We start from the raw sequence: 23,437 nt of genomic DNA on the forward strand, positions 1-23,437 counted from the left end.
CACACACACACACACACACACACACACACACACACACACACACACACACACACACACACACACACACACACACACACACACACACACACACACACACACACACACACACACACACACACACACACACACACAGCTCTGAAGTGACAATGATACTGAAGAGACTGCTTGGGAGACAAATACTCTCAACTGTTTGAATAAAAATAGAGTTTCAGTTACCTGTGAGGAATGTTGAAAACAAAAACTAATTTCTATATGCAGGAAATCCTATTTTAACAATGGGCATGGTAAGAATTGACTACCAAAGTGCGAGTCATAATTCCCATGACACCTTCTAGCAAAATCTGAAAAGCAGTTCCTTTCATTCATTTATTCCATAGGATATTTTTAGATTCACTTAAAATAAGGTCTGTGTTTCGTGTAGGCTTACACCACCTTGCCAATTTTATAACTGTGTAGATATCCATAGGACAAGGTAACTCTGATCAATATTGGCTAAATATAAGCGAAGATAAAAAAAAATTGTCGAGTAGATATATGAAAATATGTTGACAAACGTTACCTTTTCCTAGTGAGATTTACACGGGTGTCAAAATGCCGAGGCGGTTTAAGCCTGCACCCTAACCTGCACGAAACACAGACTGTATTTGAAGTAGATCAAGACATTCTCTATGGAAGACATGAACGGTAAAATAACGAAGGAACCCCTTTCAAGTTCAGCCACAAGTTATTACAGGAATTATAACGCATCGACTATTTCTCTCTATACCATATACCTTTGACTATTACGAGCCTGCTGCTGCCTTCCACCCCTCAGTCAGACTGCTCTATCAAATATCAAATCATAGACTTAACTATAATAAACACACAGAAATACGAGCCTTAGGTCAAATCCGGAAACTATCACCTTGAAAACAAAAAGTTTATTCCGTTCCGTATTTGATCTAACGGATAGCATCCATGAGTCTAAATATTCCTGTTACATTGCACAACCTTCAATGTTATGTCATTATTACGTAAAATTCTGGCAAATTAGTTCGCAAAGAGCCAGGCGGCCCAAACTGCTGCATATACCCTTACTCTGCTTGCAATGAACGCAAGAGGTGACACAACTGGATTTCTTTTAGCTAAATATGCAGGTTTAAAAATATATACTTGTGTATTGATTTCAAGAAAGGCATTGATGTTTATGGTTAAGTACACATTGGAGCAACGACAGTCGTTGATTGATTGTTTTTTATAAGATAAGTTTAATGCTAGCTAGCAACTTACCTTGACTTACTGCATTCGCATAACAGGCAGGCTCCTCGTGGAGTGCAATGTAATCAGGTAGTTAGAGCATTGGATGAGTTAACTGTAAGGTTGCAAGATTGGATCCCCTGAGCTGACAAGGTAAAAATCTGCCCCTGAACGAGGCAGAACGTTCCTAGGCCATCATTGAAAATAAGAATGTGTTCTTATCTGACTTGCCTAGTTAAATAAAAGGTGTAAACATTTTTTTTTAAATATCGGCAAAATCGGCGCCCAAAAATATCGATTTCCCACTGTTATGAAAACTTGAAATCGGCCCTAATTAATCGGCCATTCCGATTAATCGGTCGACCTCTAGTTCAGAGTTTGTGGTGGGAATTCAGGGATATGGAGAGAAAAATAGGTCCGTTAGGCTCTGGTTTGAAACGCATTGTACGAACTGGCGAGAGCTTTCCGAGCTAAAGGTTAGCTGATGACCACTAGCAGTGGTTAGCTGACTGATAGCTGGTATCTAGTTAGCTAGCTAGCTTCAGTTGAGGTATTCCAGTTCGGAGGTAAATAGAAATACTTTAGGAAAAAAAAACAGATCTACACCACATTGGGTGAGGCACGTTGCGGGAGAGTAGTTTGAAGTTGAGGTTTAGGAAAAATATTAAAAAGAAGATAAAGATATATACACATGGGACGAGACAAGACAAAGACAAAGCCGCCTGACTGCTACGCAATCAATTGAATTTACCACAGGAGGGCTCCAATCAAGTTTTAGAAACAATGGAAACAAGATGCACCTGAGCTCAATTTCGAGTCTCATAGCAAAGGATTTGAATACTTATGTAAGTAAGTTATTTCTGTTTTTTATCTTTAATAAATGTGCAGAAATTTCTAAAAACCTGTTTTCACTTTGTCATTATGGGGTCTTGTGTGTAGATTGCTGAGGATGTTTTTATTGAAATCAATTTTAGAATAAGGCTATAACGTGACAAAATTTGGAAAATGGGAAGTGGTTCTGAAGGCACTGTAACCATTCATTGCACATAAAAACGTTGCAGGTTCATTGACTGAGTGCATGAACCACCTACTCTCTCCAAATCATAATGTAATTGTATCCGGCTGCATACCATTACCGAAAATATCTACACTGATAAATGCTATCCTTTTTCATAAACGGGAGACAAGAAATGGTTTGGAGGTCCAATTTATTCTAGGTTACTGAAAATTCCAGTCGGGAGACTTCCCCTTGGACTAGTTTACAAAAATAGATTGATGTGCGGGACATTTTTTAAACAAATGTAATGCTGTCACGCCCTGATCTGTTTCACCTGTCCTTGTCTCCACCCCCCTCCAGGTCTCGCCCATCTTCCCAATTATCCCCTGTGTATTTATACCTGTGTTCGCCAGTTCGTCTTGTTCGTTCAAGTTTGCCAGCGTTTTTCCTGCCAGCTTCTATTGTTTCCCAGCCTCTCTTTCGTCGTCCTCCTGGTTTTTGACCTTTGCCTGTCCTGACCCTGTACCTGTCCACCTGACCTCTCTGCCTGACCCTTAGTTTGTCTGCCGTCCTGTACCTTTGCCTCACCCTGGACCCTGGATTTTTGACCCCTGCCTGCCTCGACCTGTCTTTGCCTGTTGCTACTATAAACAATGTCACTTTGATAGCCTTACCTTGATCCCTGATAAATGCACAATCAATATCTCTGAGGTGATGAATTTATCTCAGGGGAGTTGAATTACCATCAGAGTAAATTCATCTCCTAATAATAATAATAATGAGCTCAAACTCACAATATACTTATGTTTTCGATCAGAGGCCATACAACTTTTGGTAATAGATTGATTTAGCCAGCCAAATAAAAAGGAAACAGCTCAATTTTCCCTCTCCTCCATCTCTCTCTTCTCTCCTTCACTTCCCCTCCCAGTGGATTGATAAATGAACATGATATTTATTATATCTGTCCTTGTCCTTGTGTCTGTCTGTGTCCCTGTCCTTGTTTATGTCATTCTCCCTCTCACTGTCCTTGTCTCTGCCACTGTCCCTGAGCCCTGTCCCTGTCCAATAGCAAGTACAGATAGGCAGAAATCAGGTCACAAAATGGGTCCAAACATGGCAAAACCTTCAGGGAATTGAACCCTATCAGTCCCGAGACTCTAACTTCTTTCATTTTAATTTATCTGCATGTCCAGCCCTTATATTTAGCCTCACAATTACCTTTTTATTTTCAGGACAACCAGGGCTACAAGTTGAACACAAAACTATTTGACATAAACAGTTGTATTCATGAGTTTTATTGACAGATTTCAATAAACAAACAAGGTCCAACAATGCAAAAACCTGATCAAATCAAATCAAATTAATTTATATAGCCCTTCGTACATCAGCTGATATCTCAAAGTGCTGTACAGAAACCCAGCCTAAAACCCCAAACAGCAAGCAATGCAGGTGTAGAAGCACGGTGGCTAGGAAAAACTCCCTAGAAAGGCCAAAACCTAGGAAGAAACCTAGAGAGGAACCAGGCTATGTGGGGTGGCCAGTCCTCTTCTGGCTGTGCCGGGTGGAGATTATAACAGAACATGGCCAAGATGTTCGAATGTTCATAAATGACCAGCATGGTCGAATAATAACAAGGCAGAACAGTTGAAAAAAATGTATTTATAAGATTGCTGTTAGTACAGAAATTGTTTGCTCAGTGGGAAATTAATATCGTGACAACTGTGTGGAGTTTGGAGTTTTTGACAGGAACTATGTGAGCTTATTTCAGTATGATCCAAACAGTTGGAACCAAAAACATGTTTATCAGCCAAGTTGCTCTTCTGGTTAAAGGCCCAGTGCAGTCAAAAACATTTGATTTCCTGTGTTTTATATATATTTTAAAATGATGAGGTTGGGATAATACTGTGGATTGGGGGAGGGGTAGCTCTAATGCTACCTATGCCATCACTCAACACGCTGTCGGGCACGGGGTCGTTGGAGCCAACCCCCCTGACACACACACCGCCAAAGCAGTGTAGGGACGGGGATGCAGGTCCAATCACTCAAAGAGGCAGGCTTCTGACAGCAAGTCCAACAAGGGATGCATACAGTCACTACACATGCATGCCACAACACCTTCCTTTCAGTCAATTATCTGTCTCCAAGGACCATGTAAAAATGGGGTCCCACTCTAAACGGAGTACAATTAAAAGCTTTATATAGCATACATAAACGTTTCATAATCACTACATAAATGCCTCACATATCAAGCGTATGTCATATTCTAAATGGTCTATAAAGGGGTGACATAACAATTCCCACTGAAGGGTTATTTGCTAAATCTGACATAACGCACTATGTTCATACCCCATTTATGTAGCACGATATACAATTATAGATGATTTGTGAAGCATTGATTATAAAACCTGTATGTATGCTATTTAAAGCCTTTATAATTGTATTAGGTTAAAGTGGGACCACAAAAACTGTTTGTCGCTAATTCCGGCGAGAGCTAGGACCATTGAAAAATGGCTTTTTTGACAATTTTAATTAAAAACAATCATAGTAAAGTACTTAATTGTTACCCAGAAATGTGATATTATATTGAGAAATAAATGGCTACATTGGACCTTTAACGAATATATCTTTGCATGTTGGCTAGGCATCTATAAGTCAATACATTCACCTATTTAGTGTAAAATAAATATACTGAACAAAAATATATATCAAATAAAATGTTATTTGTCACATGCGCCGAATACAACAGGTGTAGTAGACCTTACAGTGAAATTCTTACTTACAAGCCCTGAACCAACAATGCAGTTTTAAGAAAGTCCCCCAAAAAGTGAGAGATAAGAATAACAAATAATTAAAGAGCAGCAGTAAATAACAATAGCGGGGCTATATACAGGGGGTACCGGTACAGAGGTGTACATGTAGTAGAGATAGGTAAAGTGGCTATGCATAGACAATAAGAGAGAGTAGTCTGGGTAGCCATTTTATTAGATGTTCAGGAGTCTTATGGTTTGGGAATAGAAGCTGTTTAGAAGCCTCTTGGACCTAGACTTGGCGCTCCTGTACCACTTGCCGTGTGGTAGCAGAGAGAACAGTCTATGACTAGGGGGGCTGGAGTCTGACAATTTTTAGGGCCTTCCTCTGACACCGCCTGGTATAGAGGTCCTAGATGGCAGGAAGCTTGGACCCGATGATGTACTGGGCCGTAAGCACTACTGTAACGTTCTGAGTGTGATGGGTGAGAAGTCAGGCGCAGGAAGCAAAGCGTTCAGGGGAGTGCTACTTTAATGCACAAAAAACGGCGAACATAAGCCAACACAGGGCGTATAATACAACAAAACGCCCCAAACAGAGGGACTTAAACTGTCCAGAAAAACCCACGAAATGGGAAAACACGTAACTCATAGACGTGCACACAAGTTTGCACAAAACAGAAGGTCACAATAATTAATCCCGCACAAGGAACCAGGCGGGCCGGCTGGTGAATAAAGCCTCACTAATTATACCCAACTCAAAACAGGTGCACTCAATAAACACATAAGGAGGGGGAGGAAATAATCCGTGGCAGCTAGTAGGCCGGCGACGACGACCGCCGAGCGCCACCCGAATGGGAAGGGGAGCCACCTTCGGTCGGAGTCTTGACAACTACCCTCTGTAGTGCCTTGCGGTAGGAGGCAGAGCAGTTGCCATACCAGACAGTGAAGCAACCCGTCAGGATGCTCTCGATAGTGCAAGCCCTGCCACATTCGATGAGCGTCGGAGCCAGTGTGGTACGCCTGTACGGCATAGTGGGATTTCTTATAAGTGTCCGGGTTAGAGTCCAGTTCCTTGAAAGCAGCAGCTCCACTCTTTAGTTCAGTGCAAATGTTGCCTGTAATCCATGGCTTCTGGTTGGGGTATGTACATACAGTCACTGTGGGGATGACTTCATAGCCAAAATACCAGCAACATTGTGTGAAAACCTTGTGAAGACTTAAAGAAAACATTTACATTACATTTACATTTAAGTCATTTAGCAGACACTCTTATCCAGAGCGACTTACAAATTGGTGCATTCACCTTATGACATCCAGTGGAACAGCCACTTTACAATAGTGCATCTAAATATTTTAAGGGGGGGGGGGGGTGAGAAGGATTACTTTATCCTATCCTAGGTATTCCTTAAAGAGGTGGGGTTTCAGGTGTTTGAAAAAAACGTTTGACCTCTGTCATTGCCAACAAAGGGTATATAACAAAGTATTGAGATAAACTTTTGTTATTGACCAAAAGCTTATTTTTCACTATAATTTGCAAATAAATTCATTAAAAATCCTACAATGTGATTCTCTCGATTTTCTCCTCATTTTGTCTGTCATAGTTGAAGTGTACCTATGATGAAAATTACAGGCCTCTCTCATCTTTTTAAGTGGGAGAACTTGCACAATTGGTGGCTGACTAAATACTTTTTTTGCCCCACTGTATATATATATATATATACACACACAAACCTGCATATTTTACAGTGGCATTTTATTGTCCTCAGCACAAGCTGAACCTGTGTAATGATCATGCAGTTTAATTAGCTTTTTGATATGCCACACCTGTCAGATGAATGGATTATCTTGGCAAAGGAGAAATGCTCACTGGCAGGGATGTATTCAAATTTGTGCAATTTGTTTTTGAGAATAATCTATTTGTGCGTATGGAACAGTTCTGGGATCTTTTTTTCAGCTCATGAAACACTTTAAATGTTGCGTTTATATTTTGGTTCAGTGTATGTTATAGGCTAGGCAGAGCCGTGGTTGGGTCCGTTCTTGGTATATTAGCTGTAGTTGCATAGACCCGAGGACAGATGACAAACAAACAGGACCGGACCCTGACAAAAAGGAAAATATTTTTGGACCCGGATGATTTGAGTCCCAGGTAGAGTCTTGGGTGGGCCTGTGAATACCTCTAATTAGGACACATCCAATGGGTGGTGAACTGTGGTGATGTCACTAAACAGGAAGGAAGTTCTAGGTATAAATTCCAATCAGAAGATCCCTCTCTCAGCCCCCCTGCTCTCTTTCCCAACACACACACATACTGAGCAGTGGCCGGTAGTAGAAGATTATTGTGTCTTGTTTCCCCATTTCCAAGCATCACACCTCTCATATTGTCTCTCTAGAGAAGCATCGCTCTACCCCCCCCCCCCACTCTCTCTATCTCCCCCTCCTTCTCTCCTCTGAGAGGCTTCCATTCAGAGGGAGAGGCTCAATCAGCCTTGGCAGCTCTCAGGAGCTGTAGCTATTGGGAGGAGAAGAGAGAGAGAGAGAGAGAGAGAGAGAGAGAGAGAGAGAGAGAGAGAGAGGGAGATAGAGGCGCTCTGTGGAAGGGAAGGATAAAGAGGAGGGGAGGAGCTTCTCAGTTGTGAGTGTATGAGTCGTCGGTGGGTGGTCTACATGGCTGGCAGCCTGTTTGGAAGACTCTCCCTGGAGGAGGAGGAGGAGGAGGTGGAGGACTTTGTCATGTCCCTGGAGGGCCTGGAACTCAGTGGGGAAGGTAAGGACAGAGGGCTGAGGTGATGCTAATGTTGATGGGGGTCATAGTAAATGGATGAGGGTATGGACTATATGGTGATAGGATAAGGGTTGTGACTCTGTGGTTCATCTACGGTGAAGGGATGAGGGTTTGGATTCTATGGCTCATCTATGGATGTGCTCCACTTACTTCTTGGATGTTGTTTATGTATTGGTCTAGGTACAGACAGATGAGATCCCAATAGGGTGTGGATGTGTGAGACTCATTGCTGTGAGGTGGGAGTCTGTCTTCACCCGATGTCAGAAATAACAAGAATCTCAAGCATGTGGGAATACTTCTATTGTTGTATGGCATTACTGTCCTTGATTTGACCATTGATAAAGTGTAATTATTACATACTAGCTAAACTATGTATTGATCCAATGTCCATTATGACTAGGGGAAAGTGAGAGTCCACAGAGAGAAAACATGTAGTACTTTTAACACAGCCCTCAAATGGCCATAGAAATAGAATCACTCTATTAGATTGTATTTCTGTGATAAAAAAAACATTCTACTCTTTATGACAAATATGGCTGCCCTGTAACAGTAAATCGCTGTGCCTGACAAAGTTGAATGAGTGTGTGGGGGAAGTGCTCGTCTACATTATATCCATAATTGATGGTGTTAAATATTTCTGTATTGCATTAGTGATTGGGGAAAAAATGATAGTTACATATCGGGATATTCTTTTTGAAGATATATTGTATCGTTTTGAGAATATCGTAATGTTATATTTGCACTAGTTGGCTGTACCTGCATAGCTTGTTCGCCATATTCTTTTAAAATAGGCAACTAATTGCTTTTAAGAACTTTTATTTCCATGACTGTTAAAAATGTGTTTTCTCATGGCTTTCTTGTTTCTCTGCAGCAGATATATGGTAATAAAATCACTGTATCGAATCGCAATACATATAGAATTGTGAGAATGGCAATACATATTGTATTGTCACCTAAGTATTGTGATAAAATTGTACCATGAGGTCTCTGGCAATTCCCAGTCCTATATTGCATACTCTACTGCATGCGTGTTCATGCTGTTTGCATTGATTGTTGTTGGTCATTGAAATCGAATAACAGTTTATTGGCAGCGTTCACAGATTTGCAGATGTAATCACAGGTGCAGCGAAATGCTTGTGTTTCTAGCTCCAACAGTGCAGTATAATATAGCAATAAAAATCAAACAATACACACATAATCCAGAAAAATAACAAAATAAAGAAATTAAGAAATATGTTCAGTCACTGAAATCACAGCCACTAAGGAAATGTATCGCTGTACAAAAGGATAGGGGTCCAAATGGACCATGAAGCTTTCACAGGACGTACTAGAATCATGTGCCTTTGTTAGACATGATGTTGCATTGACTATCATAATACACTGAACATAAATATGAACTCAACATGTAAAGTGTTGGTCCCATGTTTCATGAACCGAAATAAAAGATCCCAGAAATGTTCCATACACACAAAAAGCTTATTTCTCTAAAATGTTACGCACAAACTTGTTTACATCCCTTTTATTGAGCATTTCTCCTCGTCTATAAGCATCCTGCAACTTATTTTTTTATAGAATTTGGCTGTATGTCCAACCGGCCTCACAACCGCAGACCACCTATAACCACGCCAGCCCAGGACCTCCACATCCTTCATCTGCAGGATTGTCTGAGACCAGCCACCTCACAACCACAGACCACCTATAACCACGCCAGCCCAGGACCTCCACATCCATCTGCAGGATTGTCTGAGACCAGCCACCTCACAAACCACAGACCACCTATAACCACGCCAGCCCAGGACCTCCACATCCTTATTCCCCTGCAGGATTGTCTGAGACCAGCCACCTCACAACCGCAGACCACCTATAACCACGCCAGCCCAGGACCTCCACATCCTTCCCCTGCAGGATTGTCTGAGACCAGCCACCTCACAACCGCAGACCACCTATAACCACGCCAGCCCAGGACCTCCACATCCTTCATCTGCAGGATTGTCTGAGACCAGCCACCTCACAACCGCAGACCACCTATAACCACGCCAGCCCAGGACCTCCACATCCTTCTAACCCTGCAGGATTGTCTGAGACCAGCCACCTCACAACCGCAGACCACCTATAACCACGCCAGCCCAGGACCTCCACATCCTTCTTCCCCTGCAGGATTGTCTGAGACCAGCCACCTCACAACCGCAGACCACCTATAACCACGCCAGCCCAGGACCTCCACATCCTTCATCTGCAGGATTGTCTGAGACCAGCCACCTGGACAGCTGATGAAGCTGTGGGTTTGCACAACTAAATAATTTCTGCACAAACTGTCAGGGAAGCTCATCTGTGTGCTTGTCGTCCTTACCAGGGTCTTGACCACCCTGCAGTTCGGTGTCATAGCCGAATTCAGTGGGCAAATGCTCACCTTCAATGACTACTGGCATGCTGGATAAGTGTGCTCTTCATAGATGAATCCCAGTTTCAACTGTACCGGCCAGATTGGGCAGTGTGGGTGAGTGCTTTGCTGATGTCAACATTGGGAACAGAGTGTCCCCTGGTGGCGGTGGGGTTATGGTATGGGCAGGCATAAGCTACAGACAACGAACACACACAATTGTATTTTATCGATGGCAATTTGAATGCACTGAGGTACCGTGATGAGATCCAGAGGCCCATTGCTGTGCTATTCATCCGCCGCCATCACCTCATGTTTCAGAATGATAATGCAAAGCCCCATGTCGCAAGGATCTTTACACATTTCCTGGAAGCCCAGTCCTGCCATGCCCTGCATACTGACCAGACATGTCAGCTACTGAGCATGTTTGGAATCCTCTGGATCTACGTGTACGACAACGTGTTCCAGTTTCCGCCAATATCCAGCAGCTTTGCACAGCCATTGAAGAAGAGTGAGACAACATTCCACGTGTCACAAATCAACAGCCTGGTCAACTCTATGCGAAGATGTGTCGCACTGGATGAGGCAAATGGTGGTCACAAGATACTGACTAGCTTTCTGGTCAACGGCCCTACCTTTTCTCCACCATTAGTAGTTACAATCTTTTCTCATCGCAGCAACTCCCCAACCTGCTCGGAAGAGGCGAAGGTTGAGTCATGCGTCCCCCGAAACATGATCCGCCTAGCCGAGCTGCTTTTTAACACACTGCTCGATTAACCCGGCTAACAACTAACGATCAGAATGAGCTTGCGGGCGCCCGGCCCGCCACAAGGTGTCACTAGAGTGTGATGAGCCAATATATGAACTGTAAATCAGTAGACTCTTTGAAATTGTTGCATGTTGCTTTTCTGTTTGTGTTCAGTGTATGCCATTATATACATTATATAAACAGCAAGAGAGAGGTGAATGAGGAATGAGTAAGATAATGCACGTGGTGCATACTGCTGTATAACCCAGTGAGATCGAGATGTACAGCATCTTCCAATACAAGTTGACGTGACAGACAACACAGTCCTATGAACTACACAGTCTGTCAGTACATCCACATTAGTACTTCATTGAGGACCTCAACCGAAGGTGGTTCCTCTCCCTGTTGGGGCGGCGCTCGGCGTCGCCGGCCTACTAGACATCACCGATCCTTTTGTCCTTTTCCGTTTGTTTTGTCTTTTAGTTCTTTCATACCTGGTTTCATTTGCCTTCATTTCTGTTTGTATATATTTACCCTGTTGCCTGCCCAGGTTTGTGCGGTATTGTTTTATTTTGTGATGTACCTCAGTGAGGTTGTGCACCATTTTTTTTGTTATACGCATTTAATTCGAGTGTTATTGAGAAGCTTGTTTGTTCCTCCTTGCGTGAGTAACGGGTGTGTCTGTTGTCGAGGGCGTTTGACTTTTGGATTGTGCCATAACTGTATTTGGTGGACTTGTCTATTAAAAGTACGCATCTCAGACATCTCTGCTCTCTTGCACCTGACTCCTTCGCCTACCTCCTAACGCAACACTGTCACAGGACCTCCCTCCTACCCAGGGCATTGTGTATTCTGTGGGAGCTGCTATGCGGGGATTCATATGCAACAGTGCACTTCTCAGAGCGGTCACGTTTGGGAGTTTCGGAGACTGAGACACAACCTTCAAACAACATCCCTCTCTCTCTGCCCTCTCTGTACCAGGACCTGTCACATTGAAACACTCAATGATATGCACAATCGGTAATGGCCCAGGAAAGACATCATTGCGTACATCCCAAATGGCACCCTATTCCCTATATAGTGCCCTGATAACCATACGGCTCTGGCCATACGTTGTGTACTATAAAGGGATTAGGGTGCCATTTGGGACGCAGGCCTTCAGCACCATTGACGATAAGTAAGGGGAGTTTTCATGTATGATTAGGCTGTCAGGAATAGAAGTGTGGTGCCATAGAAGGGTGACTGCTGAGTGTATTGGACTGACGGTGACAGTCTTACATCCTGATCTGATTGTGTGGTTTGTTAACGATGATAATAATACCTGGGTGTTATGTAGCCATTTTCAATGACCCAATGATGGTTTTGGTGACAATGGTGACGTCTTCATCTCTGTCACGTCATGTAATGCCAGGTCACATTGCTATTGACATGTGATTATATATTATAAGTGTAATTATAGAAATGAACAAAGTGTGTCACACCTTTTTCATTTGTTTCTTCCCCGACAGCCATCATATAATAAGGCTGTTTTTCAACCCTGTTGTTTTATCCTGGACATGCTCGGATTAAATATAATGGGAGCTAAATATCACTGGTTGTTGTCTGGGCTGGTGACCTTCAGCTTGATAATGAGGTATGAGCCCTGAGGCACGTAGACTGGGACAACGACCATCACCATGGAGATGTTGTGGTGTCAATGGCTGCTAAACTGTAAGCCCTTAGAGGGCTTGTTGTGTTCTCCGGGGAAGGGGGGTTAGAAGTATCTTAACTGTCAGAATATGCAACACACATACTGTATATTGTCTCCATGCATTTGCACACAAATGCGCACAGATACACACACACTGCATGCACATGTACTGCACACAAACATCAGCCCAAATCTGTTGACACAGTGAAGTTACTGCGTCACTGGGTGAATGTTGACTTCAACTCTCGAGACTCTGTTCACAAACTAGAACTCCATTTGCACACATGGCTGGCTCAATTGATAATTACAATACCTCTTGTGCTGCATGGCATTTTGAATTATATTTGACGTAGTCTAGATGTGTGGTTGAAAGTGGGAATTTAAGGTTTTTCTTCAAGTGTTCCAAGTTCAGAATCACAGCACATACAATAATGAAAGCTAGTGATTAAAAGTGCATGTTCCATCAAAAATTGCTAATCTGTCATGTTTTGTCTTATATTGTCTTGTCATTTTGCTTTTCCTTCTGTTCGTTTTCCCCCTGCTGGTCTTTTTAGGTTCGTTCCCTTTTTTCTCTCTCCCTCCCTCTCTCTCTTCTCTCTATCGTTCCGTTCCTGCTCCCAGCTGTTCCTATTCCCCTAATCAATCATTTAGTCTTTCCACTCCTGTTCCCTATCTTTTCCCCTGATTAGAGTCCCTATTTCTCCCCTTGTTTTCCGTTTCTGTCCTGTCGGATCCTTGTATATTGTTCACCGTGCTGTGTCTTTGTATCGCCCTGTCGTGTCGTGTTTCCCTCAGATGCTGCGTGGTGAGCAGGTGTCTGAGTCTGCTACGGTCAAGTGCCTTCCCGAGGCAACCTACAGTTTATGATCGAGTCTCCAGTCTGTTCTCGTCATTACGAGTGGAATTGTTTTTTATGCTTTATTTACCGCTCCGATTTGTCTAGGAGTATTGCATATTTCCGTTACTGGATTAAAGACTCTGTTTTCGCCAAGTCGCTTTTGGGTCCTCATTCATCTGCATAACAGAAGGATCCGACCAAAGAATGGACCCAGCGACTACAGACGCTCGTAACACTGCCGTCGAGATCCAAGGAGCCATGCTCGGCAGACACGAGCAGGAATTGTCTGCTGCTTGTCATGCCGTGGAGAACCTGGCCGCTCAGGTTTCCGACCTCTCTGGACAGTTCCAGAGTCTTCGTCTCGTGCCACCTGTTACTTCCTGGTCTGCCGAGCCTCCGGAACCTAGGGTTAATAACCCACCTTGTTACTCCGGGCAGCCCACGGAGTGCCGCTCCTTTCTCACCCAGTGTGATATTGTGTTCTCTCTCCAACCCAACACATACTCTAGAGAGAGAGCTCGGGTTGCTTACGTCATATCACTCCTTACTGGCCGGGCTCGAGAGTGGGGCACAGCTATCTGGGAGGCAAGGGCTGATTGTTCTAACAAATACCAGAACTTTAAAGAAGAGATGATTCGGGTTTTTGACCGTTCAGTTTTTGGTAGGGAGGCTTCTAGGGCCCTGGCTTCCCTATGCCAAGGTGATCGATCCATAACGGATTACTCTATAGAGTTTCGCACTCTTGCTGCCTCTAGTGACTGGAACGAGCCGGCGCTGCTCGCTCGTTTTCTGGAGGGACTCCACGCAGTGGTTAAAGATGAGATTCTCTCCCGGGAGGTTCCTTCCAGTATGGACTCTTTGATTGCTCTCGCCATCCGCATAGAACGACGGGTAGATCTTCGTCACCAAGCTCGTGGAAGAGAGCTCGCGTCAACGGTGTTTCCCTGCTCCGCATCGCAACCATCTCCCTCCTCTGGCTCAGAGACTGAGCCCATGCAGCTGGGAGGTATTCGCATCTCGACTAAGGAGAGGGAACAGAGGATCACCAACCGCCTGTGCCTCTATTGCGGACTTGCTGGACATTTTGTCAATTCATGTCCAGTAAAAGCCAGAGCTCATCAGTAAGCGGAGGGCTACTGGTGAGCGCTACTACTCAGGTCTCTCCATCTAGATCCTGTACTACTATGTCGGTCCATCTACGCTGGACCGGTTCGGGTGCTACATGCAGTGCCTTGATAGACTCTGGGGCTGAGGGTTGTTTCATGGACGAAGCATGGGCTCGGAAACATGACATTCCTTTCAGACAGTTAGACAAGCCTACGCCCATGTTCGCCTTAGATGGTAGTCATCTTCCCAGTATCAGATTTGAGACACTACCTTTAACCCTCACAGTATCTGGTAACCACAGTGAGACTATTTCTTTTTTGATTTTTCGTTCACCTTTTACACCTGTTGTTTTGGGTCATCCCTGGCTAGTATGTCATAATCCTTCTATTAATTGGTCTAGTAATTCTATCCTATCCTGGAACGTTTCTTGTCATGTGAAGTGTTTAATGTCTGCCATCCCTCCCGTTTCTTCTGTCCCCACTTCTCAGGAGGAACCTGGCGATTTGACAGGAGTGCCGGAGGAATATCATGATCTGCGCACGGTCTTCAGTCGGTCCCGAGCCAACTCCCTTCCTCCTCACCGGTCGTATGATTGTAGTATTGATCTCCTTCCGGGGACCACTCCTCCTCGGGGGAGACTATACTCTCTGTCGGCTCCCGAACGTAAGGCCCTCGAGGATTATTTGTCTGTGTCTCTTGACGCCGGTACCATAGTGCCTTCTTCCTCTCCGGCCGGGGCGGGGTTTTTTTCTGTTAAGAAAAAGGACGGTACTCTGCGCCCCTGCGTGGATTATCGAGGGCTGAATGACATAACGGTTAAGAATCGTTATCCGCTTCCCCTTATGTCATCAGCCTTCGAGATTCTGCAGGGAGCCAGGTGCTTTACTAAGTTGGACCTTCGTAACGCTTACCATCTCGTGCGCATCAGAGAGGGGGACGAGTGGAAAACGGCGTTTAACACTCCGTTAGGGCATTTTGAGTACCGGGTTCTGCCGTTTGGTCTCGCCAATGCGCCAGCTGTTTTTCAGGCATTAGTTAATGATGTTCTGAGAGACATGCTGAACATCTTTGTTTTTGTCTACCTTGACGATATCCTGATTTTTTCACCGTCACTCGAGATTCATGTTCAGCACGTTCGACGTGTTCTCCAGCGCCTTTTAGAGAATTGTCTCTATGTGAAGGCTGAGAAGTGCTCTTTTCATGTCTCCTCCGTTACTTTTCTCGGTTTCCGTTATTTCCGCTGAAGGCATTCAGATGGATTCCGCTAAGGTCCAAGCTGTCAGTGATTGGCCCGTTCCAAGGTCACGTGTCGAGTTGCAGCGCTTTCTAGGTTTCGCTAATTTCTATCGGCGTTTCATTCGTAATTTCGGTCAAGTTGCTGCCCCTCTCACAGCTCTCACTTCTGTCAAGACGTGTTTTAAGTGGTCCGGTTCCGCCCAGGGAGCTTTTGATCTTCTAAAAGAACGTTTTACGTCCGCTCCTATCCTCGTTACTCCTGACGTCACTAGACAATTCATTGTCGAGGTTGACGCTTCAGAGGTAGGCGTGGGAGCCATTCTATCCCAGCACTTCCAGTCTGACGATAAGGTTCATCCTTGCGCTTATTTTTCTCATCGCCTGTCGCCATCTGAACGCAACTATGATGTGGGTAACCGCGAACTGCTCGCCATCCGCTTAGCCCTAGGCGAATGGCGACAGTGGTTGGAGGGGCGACCGTTCCTTTTGTCGTTTGGACAGACCATAAGAACCTTGAGTACATCCGTTCTGCCAAACGACTTAATGCTCGTCAAGCTCGTTGGGCGTTGTTTTTCGCTCGTTTCGAGTTTGTGATTTCTTACCGTCCGGGTAGCAAGAACACCAAGCCTGATGCCTTATCCCGTCTTTTTAGTTCTTCTGTGGCTTCTACTGATCCCGAGGGGATTCTTCCTTATGGGCGTGTTGTCGGGTTGACAGTCTGGGGAATTGAAAGACAGGTTAAGCAAGCACTCACGCACACTGCGTCGCCGCGCGCTTGTCCTAGTAACCTTCTTTTCGTTCCTGTTTCTACTCGTCTGGCTGTTCTTCAGTGGGCTCACTCTGCCAAGTTAGCTGGTCATCCCGGCGTTCGAGGCACTCTTGCTTCTATTCGCCAGCGCTTTTGGTGGCCGACTCAGGAGCGTGACACGCGCCGTTTCGTGGCTGCTTGTTCGGACTGCGCGCAGACTAAGTCAGGTAACTCTCCTCCTGCCGGTCGTCTCAGACCGCTTCCCATTCCTTCTCGACCATGGTCTCACATCGCCCTAGACTTCATTACCGGTCTCCCTTTGTCTGCGGGGAAGACTGTGATTCTTACGGTTGTCGATAGGTTCTCTAAGGCGGCACATTTCATTCCCCTCGCTAAACTTCCTTCCGCTAAGGAGACGGCACAAATCATCATCGAGAATGTGTTCAGAATTCATGGCCTCCCGTTAGACGCCGTTTCAGACAGAGGCCCGCAATTCACGTCACAGTTTTGGAGGGAGTTCTGTCGTTTGATTGGTGCGTCCGTCAGTCTCTCTTCCGGGTTTCATCCCCAGTCTAACGGTCAAGCAGAGAGGGCCAATCAGACGATTGGTCGCATACTACACAGCCTTTCTTTCAGAAACCCTGCGTCTTGGGCAGAACAGCTCCCCTGGGCAGAATACGCTCACAACTCGCTTCCTTCGTCTGCTACCGGGTTATCTCCGTTTCAGAGTAGTCTGGGTTACCAGCCTCCTCTGTTCTCATCCCAGCTTGCCGAGTCCAGCGTTCCCTCCGCTCAAGCGTTTGTCCAACGTTGTGAGCGCACCTGGAGGAGGGTGAGGTCTGCACTTTGCCGTTACAGGGCACAGACTGTGAGAGCCGCCAATAAACGTAGGATTAAGAGTCCAAGGTATTGTTGCGGCCAGAGAGTGTGGCTTTCCACTCGCAACCTTCCTCTTACGACAGCTTCTCGTAAGTTGACTCCGCGGTTCATTGGTCCGTTCCGTGTCTCCCAGGTCGTCAATCCTGTCGCTGTGCGACTGCTTCTTCCGCGACATCTTCGTCGCGTCCATCCTGTCTTCCATGTCTCCTGTGTCAAGCCCTTTCTTCGCACCCCGTTCGTCTTCCCTCCCCCCTCCCGTCCTTGTCGAGCGCACCTATTTACAAGGTACGTAGGATCATGGACATGCGTTCTCGGGGACGGGGTCACCAATACTTAGTGGATTGGGAGGGTTACGGTCCTGAGGAGAGGAGTTGGGTTCCGTCTCGGGACGTGCTGGACCGTTCACTGATTGATGATTTCCTCCGTTGCCGCCAGGATTCCTCCTCGAGTGCGCCAGGAGGCGCTCGGTGAGTGGGGGGGTACTGTCATGTTTTGTCTTATATTGTCTTGTCATTTTGCTTTTCCTTCTGTTCGTTTTCCCCCTGCTGGTCTTTTTAGCTTCGTTCCCTTTTTTCTCTCTCCCTCCCTCTCTCTCTTCTCTCTATCGTTCCGTTCCTGCTCCCAATTGTTCCTATTCCCCTAATCAATCATTTAGTCTTTCCACTCCTGTTCCCTATCTTTTCCCCTGATTAGAGTCCCTATTTCTCCCCTTGTTTTCCGTTTCTGTCCTGTCGGATCCTTGTATATTGTTCACCGTGCTGTGTCTTTGTATCGCCCTGTCGTGTCGTGTTTCCCTCAGATGCTGCGTGGTGAGCAGGTGTCTGAGTCTGCTACGGTCAAGTGCCTTCCCGAGGCAACCTACAGTTTATGATCGAGTCTCCAGTCTGTTCTCGTAATTACGAGTGGAATTGTTTTTTATGCTTTATTTACCGCTCCGATTTGTCTAGGAGTATTGCATATTTCCGTTACTGGATTAAAGACTCTGTTTTCGCCAAGTCGCTTTTGGGTCCTCATTCATCTGCATAACATAATCAGGGACATACCACTCAGGAATAAGCTCCACTCCAAAAACATGTACTGAATATTGTCTACTGGCAGTCATCATCTTTACTGGAGGCCTTAGTATAATTACACAACTCCGTGGAAAGCAGGGAATATTTTTATTTTATGTCTACTGCCTCTAACTGTTTCATCATTTCTCAGTCAAATCTAATGTTGTAAAAGTCTTACTGCCGATAGATCATTTAGGCAATTTAGGGTGTCAGTAATTGTTCATTTGAAATGTATTTGATTTATAAATCGCTCCATGGCAGTGCACTTACTTCTAAAAAGCCATTTAACAGCAATTCCTTACAGTCATATCAACCAGCTCATGGATTTACTCAGAGCGAGCAAAGTCGAAGAGGATTTCAGGGAAACTACCCAAATAGCCCACAGAAACACTACCTGTTAAAACCCTCAATACATGCCAGTGTGAATTACTGTGTAGTTATTCAGCAAACTCAAATGTTTAAGCCATTGCTTCGTCTTTAGACATTATTAGTCTGTATTTCCTACATCCTTCAATCCTCAAAAAAAACTATATCCACAGTACATCCTGTTGTTGTCAGGTGCTCCATATTGGAGATCTGAATGTACTTTAGGCAACTCTTCTGACATATGTATGGCATGACAACAACAGACAGATCTCAGAATAGTATATTCCTTATGTGGAGTCACTACACAACAAAAACACCCACTGCCCCTGGCTCACTCACTTGAGCCACAGAGCTCCATAGCAACCTCTGCCCCTATCCCTGTCTCGCTCACTTGAGCCACAGAGCTCCATAGCAACCTCTTCTAATAATATGAGGTTAATGTTCTCCACTGTGTTCCCATACCAGAACCACAAACAACAACAACTCTGAACGTTTCAGTCACACAGAACATTGCAGCGTTTTGTTGTTGTTGAGATGACCACCTAGTTTGATAATGCACGAATGCTGGGTGAGGAGAAAGGAGAGGAGAAAGGCTCTGATAGCGCTGAAAAGGCGGGAGGCTCCGGCAGCGCTGGAGAGGCGGGAGACTCCGACAGCGCAGGAGAGGCGGGGCGCACTGTAGGCCTGATGCGTGGTGCTGGCACTGGTGGTACTGAACCGAGGACATGCACAGGAAGCCTGGTGCGGGGAGCTGCTACCGGAGGGCTGGGGTGTGGAGGTGGTACTGGATAGACCGGACCGTGCAGGCGCACTGGAGCTCTTGAGCACCGAGCCTGCCCAACCTTACCTGGTTGAATACTCTCGGTCGCCCTGCCAGTGCGGCGAGGTGGAATAGCCTGCACTGGGCTATGCAGGCGACCCGGAGACACCGAGCGCAAGGCTGGTGCCATGTAAGCCGGCCCAAGGAGACGCACTGGGGACCTGGAATATACCGCACCGGGCTATGCACCCGCACTGGAGACACCGTGCGCACCACAGCATAACACGGTGCCTGCCCGGTCTCTCTAGCCCCCCGGTAAGCACAGGGAGTTTGCGCAGGTCTCCTACCTGGCGTAGCCATACTCCCTGTGAGCCCCCCCCCCAAGAATTTTTGGGGGCTGACTCCCGGGCATCCTTGCCAACCGTCTTCCCTCATATCGCCGGCTCCTCTCTCCGGCTGCCTCTGCTCTCCTCGCTGCCTCCACCTGTTCCCATGGAAGGCGATCCCTTCCCGCCAGGATCTCCTCCCATGTGTAGCAACCCTTGCCATCCAATATATCGTCCCATGTCCATTCCTCATTGCGCCGTTGTTGCTGCCTTTGTTGCTTCTCCTGCGGCTCCTGCCTGTTGACACGCTGCTTGGTCCTGTGGTGGGTGATTCTGTAACGGTTTTCTAGGTGTGGTGAAGGAGAGTCGGACCAAAGTGCAGCGTGTAGATTGCGAGCCATGTTTAATAAACAACGTTAGCACGAATAAACACAAACACTACAAAACAATAAACATAACGAAAACCGAAACAGCCTATACTTTGTGTAAACTAACACAAGACAAGGACATCAAGACACTAAGGACAATCACCCACAACACAACCAAAGAATATGGCTGCCTAAATATGGTTCCCAATCAGAGACAACGATAAACACCTGCCTCTGATTGAGAACCACTTCAGACAGCCATAGACTTACCTAGAACACCCCACTAAACTACAATCCCACTACATACACACCACATACAAAAACCCATGTCACAACCTGGCCTGACCAAATAAATGAAGATAAACACAAAATACTTCGACCAGGGCGTGACACAGGTGCAGCGAAATGCTTGTGTTTCTAGCTCCAACAGTGCAGTATAATATAGCAATAAAAATCAAACAATACACACATAATCCAGAAAAATAACAAAATAAAGAAATTAAGAAATATGTTCAGTCACTGAAATCACAGCCACTAAGGAAATGTATCGCTGTACAAATGGATAGGGGTCCAAATGGACCATGAAGCTTTCACAGGACGTACTAGAATCATGTGCCTTTGTTAGACATGATGTTGCATTGACTATCATAATACACTGAACATAAATATGAACTCAACATGTAAAGTGTTGGTCCCATGTTTCATGAACCGAAATAAAAGATCCCAGAAATGTTCCATACACACAAAAAGCGTATTTCTCTCAAATGTTACGCACAAACTTGTTTACATCCCTTTTAGTTTTAGATGCACTATTGTTAAGTGACTGTCCCACTGGATGTCATAAGGTGAATGCACCAATTTGTAAGTCGCTCTGGATAAGAGCGTCTGCTAAATGACTTAAATGTAAATGTAATGTAAATGTAGTGAGCATTTCTCCTCGTCTATAAGCATCCTGCAACTTATTTTTTTAATAGAATTTGGCTGTATGTCCAACCGGCCTCACAACCGCAGACCACCTATAACCACGCCAGCCCAGGACCTCCACATCCTTCACCTGCAGGATTGTCTGAGACCAGCCACCTCACAACCGCAGACCACCTATAACCACGCCAGCCCAGGACCTCCACATCCATCTGCAGGATTGTCTGAGACCAGCCACTTCACAAACCAGACCACCTATAACCACGCCAGCCCAGGACATCCACATCCTTATTCCCCTGCAGGATTGTCTGAGACCAGCCACCTCACAACCGCAGACCACCTATAACCACGCCAGCCCAGGACCTCCACATCCTTCATCTGCAGGATTGTCTGAGACCAGCCACCTCACAACCGCAGACCACCTATAACCACGCCAGCCCAGGACCTCCACATCCTTCTTCCCCTGCAGGATTGTCTGAGACCAGCCACCTCACAACCGCAGACCACCTATAGCCACGCCAGCCCAGGACCTCCACATCCTTCATCTGCAGGATTGTCTGAGACCAGCCACCTGGACATCTGATGAAGCTGTGGGTTTGCACAACTAAATAATTTCTGCACAAACTGTCAGGGAAGCTCATCTGTGTGCTTGTCGTCCTTACCAGGGTCTTGACCACCCTGCAGTTCGGTGTCATAGCCGAATTCAGTGGGCAAATGCTCACCTTCAATGACTACTGGCATGCTGGATAAGTGTGCTCTTCATAGATGAATCCCAGTTTCAACTGTACCGGCCAGATTGGGCAGTGTGGGTGAGTGCTTTGCTGATGTCAACATTGGGAACAGAGTGTCCCCTGGTGGCGGTGGGGTTATGGTATGGGCAGGCATAAGCTACAGACAACGAACACACACAATTGTATTTTAGCGATGGCAATTTGAATGCACTGAGGTACCGTGATGAGATCCAGAGGCCCATTGCTGTGCTATTCATCCGCCGCCATCACCTCATGTTTCAGAATGATAATGCAAAGCCCCATGTCGCAAGGATCTTTACACAATTCCTGGAAGCCCAGTCCTGCCATGCCCTGCATACTGACCAGACATGTCAGCTACTGAGCATGTTTGGAATCCTCTGGATCTACGTGTACGACAACGTGTTCCAGTTTCCGCCAATATCCAGCAGCTTTGCACAGCCATTGAAGAGGAGTGGGACAACATTCCACATGTCACAAATCAACAGCCTGGTCAACTCTATGCGAAGATGTGTCGCACTGGATGAGGCAAATGGTGGTCACAAGATACTGACTAGCTTTCTGGTCAACGGCCCTACCTTTTCTCCACCATTAGTAGTTACAATCTTTTCTCATCGCAGCAACTCCCCAACAGGCTCGGAAGAGGCGAAGGTTGAGTCATGCGTCCCCCGAAACATGATCCGCCTAGCCGAGCTGCTTTTTAACACACTGCTCGATTAACCCGGCTAACAACTAACGATCAGAAACAGCTTGCGGGCGCCCGGCCCGCCACAAGGTGTCACTAGAGTGTGATGAGCCAATATATGAACTGTAAATCAGTAGACTCTTTGAAATTGTTGCATGTTGCTTTTCTGTTTGTGTTCAGTGTATGCCATTATATACATTATATAAACAGCAAGAGAGAGGTGAATGAGGAATGAGTAAGATAATGCACGTGGTGCATACTGCTGTATAACACAGTGAGATCGAGATGTACAGCATCTTCCAATACAAGTTGACGTGACAGACAACACAGTCCTATGAACTACACAGTCTGTCAGTACATCCACATTAGTCCTTCATTGAGGACCTCCACCGAAGGTGGTTCCTCTCCCTGTTGGGGCGGCGCTCGGCGTCACCGGCCTACTAGACATCACCGATCCTTTTGTCCTTTTCCGTTTGTTTTGTCTTTTAGTTCTTTCACACCTGGTTTCATTTGCCTTCATTTCTGTGTGTATATGTTTACCCTGTTGCCTGCCCAGGTTTGTGCGGTATTGTTTTATTTTGTGATGTACCTCAGTGAGGTTGTGCCCAATTTTCTTTTGTTATACGCATTTAATTAGAGTGTTATTGAGGAGCTTGTTTGTTCCTCCTTGCGTGAGTAACGGGTGTGTCTGTTGTCGAGGGCGTTTGACTTTTGGATTGTGCCATAACTGTATTTGGTGGACTTGTCTATTAAAAGTACGCATCTCAGACATCTCTGCTCTCTTGCACCTGACTCCTTCGCCTACCTCCTAACGCAACA

At 45.6% G+C, this 23,437-nt stretch overlaps 1 protein-coding gene across 3 annotated transcripts in view; it reads left to right on the top strand.

The window, feature by feature from the left end:
* LOC124039908 (MAGUK p55 subfamily member 2-like) overlaps window positions 1–23,437 on the top strand; it is a 113,570-nt gene that overhangs the window by 46,171 nt on the left and 43,962 nt on the right. Inside the window, exon 1 of one of the 3 annotated variants that reach the window (XM_046356457.1) lies at window positions 7,630–7,747. The exons of 1 other annotated variant lie outside the window; for it this stretch is intronic. In XM_046356457.1, coding sequence (XP_046212413.1) covers window positions 7,648–7,747 — 100 coding nt within the window. In that variant the 5' untranslated portion in view covers window positions 7,630–7,647. Of the gene's footprint in view, window positions 1–7,629; window positions 7,748–23,437 lie in introns of those variants that run through there. One more of the 3 variants, XM_046356459.1, reaches the window with a different exon arrangement.

Source organism: Oncorhynchus gorbuscha, linkage group LG07, assembly GCF_021184085.1.
Source record: "Oncorhynchus gorbuscha isolate QuinsamMale2020 ecotype Even-year linkage group LG07, OgorEven_v1.0, whole genome shotgun sequence".
NCBI classification, from domain to species: Eukaryota; Metazoa; Chordata; class Actinopteri; order Salmoniformes; family Salmonidae; genus Oncorhynchus; species Oncorhynchus gorbuscha.